The sequence below is a fragment of the Myotis myotis genome, unplaced genomic scaffold (genome assembly GCF_014108235.1).
Source record: "Myotis myotis isolate mMyoMyo1 unplaced genomic scaffold, mMyoMyo1.p scaffold_m19_p_2, whole genome shotgun sequence".
Lineage (NCBI taxonomy): Eukaryota > Metazoa > Chordata > Mammalia > Chiroptera > Vespertilionidae > Myotis > Myotis myotis.
Window position 1 is genome coordinate 7,441,788 of NW_023416324.1, and position 14,693 is coordinate 7,456,480.

At 49.8% G+C, this 14,693-nt stretch overlaps 1 protein-coding gene across 1 annotated transcript in view; it reads left to right on the plus strand.

The window, feature by feature from the left end:
- LOC118676301 (transmembrane protein 51) overlaps positions 1–14,693 on the plus strand; it is a 155,103-nt gene that overhangs the window by 49,428 nt on the left and 90,982 nt on the right. The window contains exons 5-6 of the mRNA XM_036349955.1: positions 8,044–8,259; positions 14,471–14,577. Of these exons, the coding sequence (XP_036205848.1) occupies positions 14,485–14,577 (93 nt within the window). The 5' untranslated portion in view covers positions 8,044–8,259; positions 14,471–14,484. The remainder of the gene's footprint in view (positions 1–8,043; positions 8,260–14,470; positions 14,578–14,693) is intronic.

A 14,693-nucleotide genomic window follows, 5' to 3' on the forward strand; every position in this document is an offset into this window, starting at 1 on the left:
CTGGTGCTTAGCCCTAGCCGGTGTGGCTCAGTGGATAAAGCGTCAGCCTATGGACTGAAGGGTCCCAGGTTCGATTCTGGTCAAGGACACATGCCCGGGTTGTGGGCTTGATCCCCAGTAGGGGGTGTGCAGGAGGCAGCCGATCAATGATTGAACTCTCATCATTGATGTTTCTATTTCTCTCCCTCTCCCTTCCTCTCTGAAATTAATAAAAATATATTTTTAAAAAAGAAAGTTCTGGTTCTTAGCAGCTCACTACCTATTTGAACATCCTTCCTACATCTCTGTCCCTGAGAACTGGCCACGAGGCAGCTCGGCCCCCAGAACTGCCGGGCTGTGTGGTCATGCAGGTGGGTGAGCATGTCCTTGTGGGGAGGACAAAGGGACTGCCTGCGGGGCCCAGGAACGCAGGTCAACTAAGGAGAACTGCCCAGAGGGTCGCGGACTGGAGGGGCAGGACGTCTGGGAAGACAGACCTGGCTCCCAAAGAGCCTTCCTAGTATTTGCAGCGTGGAGCAGCCTGTGGGAGCCTGTGTGGCTGGGAGCGTGGTTGGAAGAGTAAATTCTCAGGCCCTAGATGATTCCTAGAAGCTCCCGCGGGCGGGGAGTGGCAGCAGTTAGAAAGTGAACCACTTCTTATCTGGGAGTTGGCAGCAGGTCCTGAAGTTCCAACCTTTTGCTTTCCTGATACAAATCCTCCTATATAATAAAAGCGTAGTATGCAAATTGTCCCCTCCACCGGAGTTTTTCTGGTAAGTGACAGGGAGCCGCAGCACATCGATCTCAGATTCTCCAATAATCGATGGAGACCAACTATCGGGGGCAAGCTGAGCCAGAGGCAAAGGCAGAGACACCAGAGAAGGAGCACACCACAGGCGGATGCAGATGTATCCAGATCATCCGCCAGATGAATTGAAAAGTCTTTAAAATGGGGCCCTTGCAAGAAGAGTTGGCTCCGGGCCAACAGGGCTGCTTAACACATGTGTCTTATTGACACCAACACCCCAGGGGAAGAGCAGACCCCGGATATCTGCAGGGTCGAGGAAGGCAGTCAGGCGACATGCTGATGCCAACCAACCAGCCCCACATGCACATGTGGCCAAACATCTCAATCCCCGGTGCTGCTTACACATCTGCCAACAAGACGTCTCACTTTCAACCAGCGGTTCTCCCCCGGGATTGATTTCCCTGCCCGCGGGTGTTGGCGATGTCCCCGTGGTGGGAGGGGGCTGCTACTGGCATCTAATAGGGCAAGGATGCTGCCAAACGTCCCACAGTGCATAGCACAGTCCCCACCACGAAGAGTTATTCTGCCCCAAACGTCAGGAGTGCCCAGGTTGAGAAGCCCTGCCTTCGATGAAGAAAGATCCATTCTCCTGGACAGAGGGGCTCCGGCCACCTGTGTCAGCTCAGCGCCGTCAGAGACAAGTAGGCAACAGTCATCCTTGGAGATCAGCCAGCATGTGGTCTTGTCTTTTTTCCAGCTGTCATTTTTACAGACTGTTTTCTTATCCCGCTCCAGTGTGGAACTTTAAATGGAATTCTCCGTGGCACGATAAAAACCGATTTCTCTTCCTTCCTTTTTTTCTCCATCCCCAGTCCCAGCTCTGCATTGAAGCCTGGCGTTTACTAACTGAAATATAAAGGATGTGGGAAGGGCAATGGGCAGGAGTAGTTACAAACGCAAAGAGACTTTGAGAAACGTTAAACTATTGGAAAGCAAACTTGGAACTAAGGACGGCTACATAACAAAAGAAAACAACTTAGATCAGTGGTTCTCAACCTGTGGGTCGCAACCCCTTTGGGGGTCGAACGACCCTTTCACAGGGGTCGCCTAAGACCATCGGAAAACACATGTATAATTACATATTGTTTTTGTGATTAATCACTATGCTTTAATTATGTTCAATTTGTAACCATGAAATTGGGGGTCACCACAACATGAAGAACTGTATGAAAGGGTCGCGGCATTGGGAAGGTTGAGAACCAATGACTTAGATACAATCTGGGGAACAAACATTATGGCTTGACCTTTTCTGGACTTTAAGCCTTCTTCTTGGAAAAAAATCCAGCGTGCTTCTCAGGAAATCAGCGGGGCTTAGTGCTGGGAGGTGTGTGGGAACTTTAAACCCAAGAAAATAACTCCTGGCATTTATCCTGGGGATGTCTTACTTCAGAATGCGCCCTTGACAGCTGTGTCCAGTCAAGAAAAATCATTTGCATCTACTGCATCAAAACACAAATAAGAGAGAAATAACCTAGCGATGGGATAGCAAGCTTTCCTTTGACTTTTTGGATAAACGGTGACAAGCCGTGCATGTGCATGTGGAAGAGAAACTGTGAATACCTGATCGGAACAAGTGAATGGGTGCATCTGCCTTATCTAGTTCCTGCCGCTTTCAAAGTCGAACCAAAAACAAAACCCCATAAAAAGCGGCATTCCATTTTTGTTTATGGCACATTCGTTTTCAATCAGATTCCAAGTCCTGGCCCACAAATGGACGTTTGTACACAGGAAAGGACACGCAGTTCCAGCAGCTGCGATGGCAACTTTACGTCAGCACCGGCCGGTTCTTTGAAATCGGCACAAATGCAGCAGAGGAAATGTGCAGGGACGTACATCTTACAGGAGGGGTTGCGGGCAGAAGGGTGTAATCGTTTTTTACTGACCTTAAAGGGAACGCTGTCATGGGATATAAGTAAAGCACAGGGAATGTAGTCAGTAATATTGTCGTAACTATGTATGGAGCCACTGGGGTGCAGGAAATACCAAGGGGGACACTCTGTAAGTATATATGGTCTAACCACTAAGCCGTACACCTGAAACCAATCCCTAATGAAACTGAAAGTAAAAGACACACACAAACATAACGCTAAGTCTGTTGAAAAATATCCATTCAATCAATAAAATGGCAAAAAGAAATTGGGACACCTCCCCCACCCCCACCCGCCCCGAAATCTAACTGCTATTTAGGATAAAAGTTCACTTTGATGTTCATCTCCCAAGCTTAGAAGAATGTTAAGCCCTGAAATGTTTCCATTGACTTGAAAACAGGAAAATTGTCCATTAATCTTCCCTTACGCCAATAATAGAAAGGTCTCCAAGGGCAAAATGGGAGCCAGAAATAAGCCTGAAGCAGAAACAGGAGGAGAAGAACAGTATACGGCTAAGTTCTACGGGGCTGTTAAACACAGACCATGCCGTCATCCTCCTTCACGTAGAGTTGAATTCTCAGGTGTATACGTTTTTTATACATCCTTTAACTGAATAAACATTGAATTTAAAAGAATATGATTTTATCTTTATGGGTCAGTGTCAGGGTTTCTCAACTTCGGCACTATTGGCATTTGGGGCTGAATCACATTGACATGGGGGGGGTGCTGGGGCGGGGGGGGGGGGGGTGGAGGAGCAGGGAGCTGTCCTGTGCATCACCAGGAGTCACACTGCAAAGAATCCCCACAGGTTAATTTCCATCAGAAATGAAAACTGCAGCCAAAGGACGAGAAACAAGTCAGTATGCGCCAGAGGAAGCAGAAACAACAAACAATAGATGGAGGCCCTTGCCCAAGGGCTTCAGACGTTGAAGTGATCAGATCAGATTCTAAAGTCACTATGGATTAAATATTTAAAAAAACAAAACGGATTTAAACATGAGCAAAGGATGAAATGATAGAAAATAGCCAGGCATCTGTCCTCAGGAGTTTGTGGGAGCACAGGGAGAACGGCTGGACCCTTGTACCTTCGCACTTCTGTGCTGGTGGGAGAAACAGACTTATGTACAGAATCGAATTAAGCTGGGGGTGAAAGCTCAAGTGCTTCCGGAAGCCCGAGAGGAGATGTGAGCCATGCAGAGGGCCGGGAGGACAGAGGCTGCCTCTTCTCAGTCCTAGCAGATTGGTGATCCGTATGCAAGAGCAGAGCCAGGGATTGCCAGGGGCTCCCATTTTCCAAGGAAAGGTGTAAATCCAGATTTTAATGTAAATTGAAATGATCTGTGTATGTTGGGTACTGTGGTGGACATCTGAAGTTTCTGTTACCCACATATCAATTCACTTCTCTAAAATATTGTGGGCTGGTGATCACTCTTCATAGACCACATCTTTCTCCCCATCTCAGCCCCGTCTCTCAGAGATGGTGGGGACTCTCTCTCTGGCTGCAGGGATAGGCATGTAGCTCAAGTTCAGCTTTGGAGAGGATTTGGAGAGTACAGCAGCCTCCACAATAATTGACTCAGGAATGGGCCTGTGATTTCATCAGAAAAAATGAGAAGCCGAAAGGCCTTTTAGGGAACTTCAGGGAAAAGATGATCACTGTTGCCCATGGGATTCAAACCTGAGAAGATGTAAGGGCTGGAGCCATGGCAGCCCTTTTGTGACCATTATACGGAGGTTCTGCCTGAGGCTGGGTGCACATGGTTAAAGCATTGCTGAGAGCTGGAGGGAGGCCTGATGACGTCACTTGGGCCTGAACCCAGCAGTTCCTTCTAGACTTTTCATTTTTTTTTTAATATATTTTATTGATTTTTTACAGAGAGGAAGGGAGAGAGATAGAGAGTTAGAAACATCGATGAGAGAAACATCGATCAGCTGCCTCCTGCACGCCCCCCATGGGGGATGTGCCCGCAACCCAGGTACATGCCCTTGACCGGAATCGAACCTGGGACCCTTCAGTCCGCAGGCCGACGCTCTAGCCACTGAGCCAAACCGGTTTTGGCTACTTTTCATTTTTAATAACCAGTGAATTTGCTTTCATGCTGAAGTCAGAATCGGTTTCTCTGCCACGCCACAGAAAGAGGCCTATCCCTTCAGCAACTCATCAAACGTCTTTACACCACGAAAGCCAAACAAACATACCACGGCTGACCATGGCCACGCGGTTTGTATTCGTGGCGCCTGCCTCCCCTCTCCCTGGTACCACCACCCTTAGCTCCTCTTGGCGCCTGTCTTCTCGCCTCTATTCCCACCGTGCCTATCATCCATCACAGACTCCTCTCCCTGCTCTACCTCCTGAGAGCCTAACCCATCCCTCATGACTCAGGTCAAATGTCACCTGCTTTCTTTTTGTAGAGTATTTCCCGACCACCACCACCCCTGCCCCAAGCCCCACCTCAGCAGAAGAATGTACCCCTCTCTTCTTCCCGGGGCTCCTCTGACTCCTCCACACACACACACTCCCCTTGAGCACCCAGCCTTGCCGCGGAGGATCCTAATTCCCCAGCAACATTCCTGTCTCCCTCGCTCCTTGACAGGGATCCAAATTCAGGCTCAGATTAGAAGGGATGATCTCTGCGACTTGAGTTTCAAAAAAACAATCCGTTCTTAGGAGAGGTCAGAAAACAGGGTGAAAGACGAGGATTTGGGTGAGGGAGGGGAAAGAAAAGAACAGTTGTTCTGGGGAAGAGAGAGGTCTGTGTTGAGTACAGTGAGGAAGGAGGAAAAAATGAAATGATTCAGAGGAAACCTGAGAAGAAATGTCTAGAGAGGCAAGAGGTTGGAAGGGAAGGCACGAAGCATCTGACGGGAACAACATCCCCCACCCCACACCCACCTGCCCCCCCCCCGCCCCCCTCCAAAGAAGCTCAAAATAGGAGCACTGTTCACATGAGCAGGGAACGCAGACAGTAAGCAAGGCCTGCGGAACCTGCAGGAAACAGGAGAGAGGGTGACAAAGGGTGAGGTCACCTCACACCAGATACACTGGGAGGCTGTCTGTGGATTGAAAGAGGCTTTCTCAAAGGCGGGGCTCCTGTTGGCTTAACACTGACCCGAATCAGAGCCACCAAGGACTTCTGGAATTTGCCTTTCAATAGCAGACCTGGGGGAGGGCCCCAGAGGCCAGGCCTGTTGCTAGATGGGCCTTAAGAGCCAAATGGGTCAAAGGTCAACACAGGCAAGCGCTGTACTCTTCTCAAGGGGCCTTGTACACAGTTCCTGGCCTCCTTCCCCAGGACCAACTGTGTCTTCGGGTGACCCAATAGCTCAGCCAGACTGTACCCCATCACAGGGCCCCCTAACCTTTGCTGGGGAGAAATCTGGTCAAGGCTCTGGGTCCTCTTCCCAGGAAAATGCACATGGGCTCAGATACAGCAACGTTTCCTCTCCATTTCAGGTCACACCTGAGGCCCACCCCTTGAACAACAGTTCCTAAACTCATTCATTTCATTGGGGGAAAAAAATTGAGTGCCGGTGACATGCCGGTACGACACTGATGAGCAAGACAAGAATCCTTGCCTCCTGGAGCGTAGCTTCCCGTTTATATGATGGCCTGGAAACCGTCAGCAGGTCTGGCGTCGTGGCTGGGAATTTGGTGATCCTGACATGGGACCTACTATCTCAAAGAACCCAAGCCAAAGCCCCTCTGTAAGAGAAGGGAGGAGAGATGGGAAAGCACGTGCTCTGACCAGAACGTTCCTACGTGTCATGCAGCCGAGGGAGGTGGGCAGCACCGGTGCTTTGGGAAAATGGTTGGCAGAATCCCCTAAAGCTGGACCTACGTGGACTCTACTCCTTGGTATCCGCACCTGAGACGTGTGCGCACGTGGATGCCAAGAGACTCATACAACAATGGCTCCCCAACACTCCTGGTGTCCAATCTCCTGTAAACCCCTCCCCTTGAGTGTGGGCGGGACCTGTACCTTCTAACCAACAGCAAGCTGCAAAGGTGATGAATGTCCTTTCTGTGATCACCTTACATAAAATCGTAACTTCCATCTTGCTACTGGGTTGACTCACCTCACAGAGAGGCCCATCTGGGAAGAAACACGGGGGCCCCAGTCTTCAGCCTTCAAGGAACGGCATCTTTCCAACAACCACACGGCTTGAAAGGGGATCCTTCCCCAGCTGAACCTCAGATGAGACCCCAGCCCTGGTCAACTCCGGGTTGCAGCCTATGAGACCCTGAGCAGAGGGCCCCGCTGACCCCCTGAAACCGGGAGATGACACTGAGATGACACGTGCATGTTGTTTGGAGTGACTAGGTTCATCACACTTTGTCACGCAGGAAGCGATGACTAATACAGTGGAATGCAACACAGGAATGAGAATGAATCAAACAACGTGGTTCAGTCTCACACACATCATGTTGAGCGAAAGAAGCCAGGCAGAAAATGGAATCTGTGTGATTCCATTTATATGAAGCTCAGCAACAAGCAGAACTAATCATCCAGGATATTGGACGTCAGAGAGGTGGGGGGGCAGTGGCGAGAAGGGAGCGCAGAGGGAATCGGGGTGGGGGCTGGTGAGGCTCTGCTTCTTGGTCTGGGTTCTGGTTACGCAGGTGCATACACTTTGTGAAAAGTCTTCAAGTGAACACCACGATATGCTCACTTTTCAACAGTGTATTCTTCTTTTTTAATAAAAAGTTTACCCCCAAAAGCATACAGTACTCTGGAGTGAAATAGCCAGGGTTCAAATCCTGAACCCACCGCTTACAAAATTCGTGCCTGGACAAGTTACTTGACTTTTATGTGCCTCAGTTTCCCTTTCTATAAAAGGGAATTAAATAAAACTGTGCACAGCATGGCAGCTGGTTCCTAACAAGCCTTGATAAATATTAGCTGGTTTTGTTCACTACATTCGTAAGGGTTCCTTGTTACAAGCAAATGGTAATAATTAATAATCATCATCACAATGAAGGTTTGCCCAGATGCCTGGAAGTAGAATTTATGAGTTTGTCCCACTGAGACCAGCTGGGTTCTCAGGAATCCTCTCTGGGGGCTCCCAGGGGCCGGGGCTCAGCCTGTCTCTGACATCCACACCCAGAAGGGTGCCAGAGCAACGGGCAAAGTGGCATGGGACTGTTCAGGGGTCAGGTTTGCTCTGGGTAGGGGCTGAGTCTGCAGCACATCAGCGTTGCCCCAGGGGGTTTGTGACCTGGGCTGAGATTGAGCTGCCCTCCCGTATCATCAGAAAACAACAGCAGGCAGTAACTGCAAACTGCAAACACTCAAGAGTGATTCTACCGCACCATCACAATTTAGTACTTTACACGTATTAACCCATTTCGCCCTTCCTGTTAATGCTGCTATTATCTCCATTTCACAGGTGAGAGGAGTAAGGTCCAGACAGAATAAAACAAACAACAGGCCCATTAAAGGTGGACTGAGCACATGTCATCTGCCGTTTTCAAGCAGAAGGTACAGACCAACTCCTGTGGCTGTGGCAAAGCCCAGGGAACCAAGGGGAACTGACATTGAAGGCTGATCTGTAAGAGAAATGAAGGCCCCAAACGGGCAGTGGAAGCGCCGCTTTAAGAAAAAGGTGGGTGTGTTCTCATTTTCTGCCAAGCGAGGGTGAGGAAGGCCTCAGTCGCCAGTGTTCCTTCAGAGGTTTCCGTTTATTTTGGGGTGTCTGTGTGTTCATAAAACTCTGCATTTCCTGGGCCCTTAGGATCCAGAGGACCCTCTGCTCTCCCCCCTGGCCCCCTCCCCCACCGCGTGGCTACTCCCTGCTGCTCCTGATTCCTCTGGCTCTCTCCTACCCCCCAGAGCAGTGGTTCTCAACCTTCCTAATGCTGCGACTCTTTAATACAGTTCCTCATGTTGTGGTGACCCCCAATTTCATTGTTACAAATTGAACATAATTAAAGCATAGTGATTAATCACAAAAGCAATATGTAATTATACATGTGTTTTCCGATGGTTTTAGGCGACCCCTGTGAAAGGGTCATTCGACCCCCAAAGGGGTCGCGACCCACAGGTTGAGAACCGCTGCCCTACAGGCTTGACAAGCCTCCCTACCCCTCCCAGTGGGTGGGCTGGGGCAACAGGAAAAAACAGCAGGTAGGCCTGGGGAGGGAGCACAGTGGGTGTACCTACCCCAATCAAGGGCACCCAGGGAAGGTGCTGGGGCAGAATAAGATTTAATGGGGGCAGAGGTCCCACAGGAAGGAAGGCCAGTGTCTGGCAGTGAGCTTGGTGGCAGGCCCAGCTGCACCCTTGGCCTAAGCCAGGGGTGGGCAAACTTTTTGACTCGAGGGCCACAATGGGTTCTTAAACTGGACCGGAGGGCCGGAACAAAAGCATGGATGGAGTGTTTGTGTGAACTAATATAAATTCAAAGTAAACATCATTACATAAAAGGGTATGGTCTTTTTTTTTTTTAGTTTTATTCATTTCAAACGGGCAGGATCCGGCCCGCGGGCCGTAGTTTGCCCACGGCTGGCCCTCTTTCCCTTCTGGCCTCAAACACTGCCAGGCCTTCAAGACAGACAGGAGCCCAGCCTTTTCAGAGATGAAGGAAAGCAGGTTTGTCTTGTGGTTGTGACAACTAACACCTGTAGTTGGGGGAGGAGGAGGAGGCCGCGGGGATTCTTCCTCGTCACAGTCACCCAGATTCAAATCCTGCCATTTCTCCAGCTGTGCAAACCTGAGCGCATTCCTCCGTGCCTCCGAGCCTCATTTTCCTGCTAAAATAGTGATGTAATGGCAATAATGATCACTGCTGACATTTGTGAGTTGGGCTTCTCTGCAGTGCCCGTGGGTAGGGGCTTCTTAAGGACAGTGACTGACCAGGCCAACTCTGGGGCCACCGTCTGACACTTCTAGGGACTCAGGGATAAAGAACAAATGAATGAATAAATGTCAGTCTTGACAGGGAAGTACAGGAACTGTGAGGTCGGGGGTTTGGAAATATCCTTTCCCCAGCACTTGGAAGAAACCCTCATTCTTTCAAAATTGTTCCTTCCAGCCCATCCCTCTCCCACCCCCACCCCCCACGCCCAGAAGTGGTGGTCCACAGCTTACTCTATTTCCTCATCTGCAACAAGAAGGACGGGGGGGGGGGGGTACGGTAGGGGGGACTAACCTCTGCTTCTCCTGGCTCAGCTCTGTCACCCTCTCACCCCTGCCACCCCCCACCCCCACCCCCAATGCAGCCAGCCCCCACCCCCAATGCAGCCAGCTTAGGAAGAATTCTTGAGTCCGCTCCTTTCTCGCTGTAAAACCCTGGACCACTTCTGTGAACTCTGAGCCCCCGTCTCCCCATCTGTGAAATGGGGCCGAGGCTCCCCCAAAGTGGCAGATTTGGGGGGGGCGTGCCGGGAGGCGTGGCTGGCAGCCTGCACTCCGCGCGGGCATTCCCAGCGCACCGCGCAGGCCACGCCCCTCGCCCTTCCGCTGGCCCCGCGGCGTTGCCATGGGGACGAGCGTACACAGGCCGGGTGGGTGCGCGGGGTGCCGGCCTCTGGCTGGAGAATCCGCGGGAGCGTGGCCGGGAGGCCTCGCCCCGGAGCGGGCCTGGCGCCTCGCGAGCCCGCCAGGCTCTCGGCGGAGGACGGAGTGTGGGCATCTTCCTCCGGCCAGGTGAGTGCTGCCAGGAGGAGGAGGAGGCGGCGGCGGGTGGAGACCTGGCGGGCCTGCCCTGTGAGGTCAGGGCTGGGGTGGCTGGGAGGGAGCGACCGGGCCCCACCCCAGTCCCTCTCTGATCCAGACTCCTGTCCCCAGGAGCACCCCAGAGGAGGTGCCCCAACGCCAGCCCTCCCTGCCTGAGTGCGGTCTCCCACCCTGCCCTCCGAGGGAGCCCCCATGGGAGCTTTAAGGACCCTCTTTGGCACCAGCTCTCGGGTGTCCTGTGGGGTACAGCTGGGATTAGGAGGGACGACCCCAGGTTTTCTGGATTTCCTAACAACACCCAGTGGTCCGAGAACCCCCTTACCTGACCTCTCCTTGGAGGAACTTCCACACCGCCCAGGCCTCTGGAGACCTTGTAGCCCTCAGAAGAAATCTCGCCTCTATGGCCCAACGAAGTGGTCAGGGGGTGCCCGTGTTTGAAGCGCTTTCCTCTTCACTGTGGCTGGTGCTCCGTGGCACTAAGAATGAATTTACAGAGTTTAAGACATTCGATTACTTTCTATGGTGTTTTTCAGGCAGGGAAATGGCTGCGCAGGGCAGGACTAAGGTGAAGTGTTGTCCAACCCCAAAGCTAAAGAGATAGAATTTAGGTTTTCCAAAAAGTCCTGTAGAATAGATACTGAACGGCAAATGAGGGTAGTTACTGTTAAAGATTCCTAGCCGGCTGGTCCTCTGATGGCTTTGAGGTGTCATTTTTTATTTTCATTCATTCCGCCAGTGTTTACTGAGCACCTACTCTGTATCAGGCATTGCTGCAGGCGCTGGATATGGGGTAACGGAACAAAACTGTCAGGAACTTGGAAGGGGCTGAGTTTTCCCCCTGCTCGCAAGCTAACGAGGTGGCCTGCCCAGCTGACAGATGCTGGCAGAAGACAGGAGACACCGGGGCTGGCAACAGAGGATTTGACTACTCACAGCAGAACGGGCAACAGGCAACCAGGATTCACATTCACATTGGTTCCCTTGCCCCAAGTCCCTTGGCGTGGTGCAGAACATCAGTGGGTGCTGTGCACGCACTGGGTCTATACCCCAGCTGAGCTCCAAGCTTAGAAAGCCCCAGTCTTTGAAAGGGGCTGCTGGCACACTTGCCTGGTCATTGCCCCCAAGGGAGGCATCGTCTTTCTTATGAGCCTTGCCTATATTCTCCCAGGCTGTTTGCCCTGCAGACTTCCTTGGCAAGACCGTGCAGGACAAAATCTGTCAGTGCCTTTGCTCTGAAGATAGTACAGACACACAAAACTCATCCAAAATTGTCTCAACAACAAAAACATGGTTCTGACTCTCCCGGAACATATATCTTAGTGAGAGGGAAACAGACAGCAAACCCAACCAAATGAAGGAATAAGAAAATGTCAGCCCAGCCAGAGTGGCTCAGGCTGAGTGTTGACCTAGGAACCAGGGGTTCACGACACATGCCCGGGTTGCAGGCTAGATCCCCAGTAGGAGGTATGCAGGGGGCAGCCAATCAATGATTCTCTCTCATCGTTGATGTTTCTATCTCTCTCTCCCTTCCTCTCTGAAATCAATAAAAATATCTTTTTTTTAAAAAAGAAAATGTCAGAGAATCCGTACAAGGAAGGAAACACAGCAGGGAGAGGTGCTGGCTGGAAAGTGGCATTAGCTGGAGGTGCCTTTAGCCAGGTGGTCAGATGGTCCCCACGAAGGGGCAACATCTGAGCAGAGAGAATGCACCAGCCTTGGGAATACCTGGGTGAGAGCTAAACACAAATATGAGCATCACCTGAGTTTCGGGGTTTAGTTTAGTGGCTTCCCCACAGGAGAGACATTCTGCACAATGTACACTGGAGATATATTTCTAAATGCTTCACACATATTATTGAATGAGTTGCTTGGTAGCATGGTCCTCCCCAACTGAGGGTGAATAACTGAAATGAGTCGATGGCAAGAGAGCACGCTTCTTTTGGAAAAATGTCTTTTCTCCTATATTAATGACAACACACTTAAAAATTTATTACTTGTGATATGAAAGCACCGATATTTGTGAGGCATCCATAGGCCTCAGAGTTTACAAATATACAATAAACTCTCCGGCTTATTTTTATTTCTCTTAACCCTGAATAGGGTCTTTTTTGCCTCTCATAGGAGAGAATCCTGGTTTCAAGGATATTGCATGCCCCAAGGGTCAGCAGGCAGGGTAACTGGCTGTCCCCTCTCCGCCCCACCCAGCAACAATGGAGGTGCAAATTGAGCTGCGGAGGGCCATGTAGTAGTGACAGGAAAGCGCCCAGAGTTCTCCCCCTGACACTTACTGCTGCATGACCTTAACCTCTCATTCTCCCCCTCTGTAAAGTGGGGCAATAGTGATACCAGTTCTCAGGGCTGTTCTGACAATAAAAAGAGGCAATGTCGCCCGGACTGGTTTGGCTCAGTGGATAGAGCGTCGGCCTGCGGACTGAAGGGTCCCAGGTTCGATTCCAGTCAAGGGCATGTACCTTGGTTGTGGGCACATCCCCAGTAGGGGGTGTGCAGGAGCTGATCGATGTTTCTCTCTCATCGATGTTTCTAATTCTCTATCCCTCTCTCTTCCTCTCTGTAAAATAAAGTCAATAAAATATATATATTTTTTAAAAAAAGAGGCAATGTCTATAAAAGGATGGCACAATAAATGATGATGGAGATGTTGAGGGAAGGCAGAGCCGGACCTGATAGGTATACAGTCACAACTAGATGACTTTGGTTTTATCCACAGTCCAGCAACTTCACATTTCAGTGACCTTTCCGTTGAAAAGAGAGGGACTGTCATTCTTTGACATGGCATTGAGGTGGAGGCTGTCACACTGTAATCGGACACATCTCAAGTCAGAATGCAAGCAGCATGGGAAGTATCACCAACGTTTTGGGAATGACTGAAGTTGCTGAAATGTTGACATTTTGAAAAACACGTACAGAACTTATTTGAAATGCATCAAAATGTAAAATGGATGAGTGAATGGATAGCTGGATAGCTATGTGATCAAATAAATACAGCAAAATGTCAATTGTGGAATCCAGTTGGTGGGTATACAGGAGTTCACCATCCACTTCTTTCAACTTTTCTGTACATTTGATATTTTCATAATAAAATACTGGGAAGAAATATGTGCAGAGTCCTGATCATATGGCCAAGCCTAAATCATCATTTTTTTTCTAAGTATATGAAAAAATTGAGTGACTTTTTACAAAAGGTATTATTTACCGTAAAGCTCATCTCCTCAAAGACTGACTCGACACTTTAAGCAGCTCTATAGAAGCTTAGAGTTCCTTGGATCAGAGTTCAAGAAGTCCAAGATTGATAACAATAATAAAAGTCATAGTACAGATGTGTATTTCTAAATGCTTCACGCAGATTATTGCATTTAATCCTCACAAAACCCTTTGGGATATGGAGTATTATTAGCCCCATTTTACAGATGAGAAAACTGAGGCATAGAGAAAGAATAAGTAACTCACCTAAGGTCACAGAGCTAGGAAGGGAAGGGTTGGGAATATTGAACATGAATACTTGCTATGTCAGACAAGTAACTTCATTCTACTAGGTAAGTTTAATGGGAGAACAGTCACCCGTGGAATTCAGATTTGTTGTTGAGTTATTGTAGCTATAGTTTTGCTCTGAATTAAGTAAAAATGTCTTCTACTTGGTTATCAGAACCAAACTCACCCATATTAGAGATCGCAGCTAAAGAGACAGTCTTTCAAATAAGTAAAACCAGCCTGCTGGTGTGGCTCAGTGCTTGATCATTGACCTATGAACCAGGAGGTCACAGTTCCATTCCCGGTCAGAGCACATGTGCAGGTTGTACGCTCCATCCCCAGTAGGGGGCGTGCAGGAGGCAGCCAAGCAAGTATTCTCATCATTGATGTTTCTCTCTCTCTCTCTCTCTCTCTCTCTCTCTCTCTCTCTCTCTCTCTCTCTCTCCCCCTTCCTCTCTGAACCCAATAAAAATATATTTTAAAAAATACGCAGCAGCATCATTGTGATCATGCCAGTCCATCTGCCCCCTCCCACCTCTGCTGGTTTCCCCTTTGGACACGACGGTGCGTCTCATTCATTCTAAATGTGACGTGGAGTGATTGGAGGACTGCATCTTCCTAACCGATTGTTTCCTGGAAACCTTGTACAGGAAAAGCAGAGAGTATGAAAGCCTACCTAAAGAGCGCAGAAGGCTTTTTTGTCCTGAACAAAAGTACGACGATTGGAAGGCACGAAGACTCAGACCTGGTTTTAGAGGTAAGAACTCATCCAGCCCATTCCCCCACCCCCTCCAAAGCCCTGACTGCTTTGTGGACTCGCATCCCTTTTGAAACATCACCTCTGGCCTTACAGCCACATTTCCCCTCAAGGCG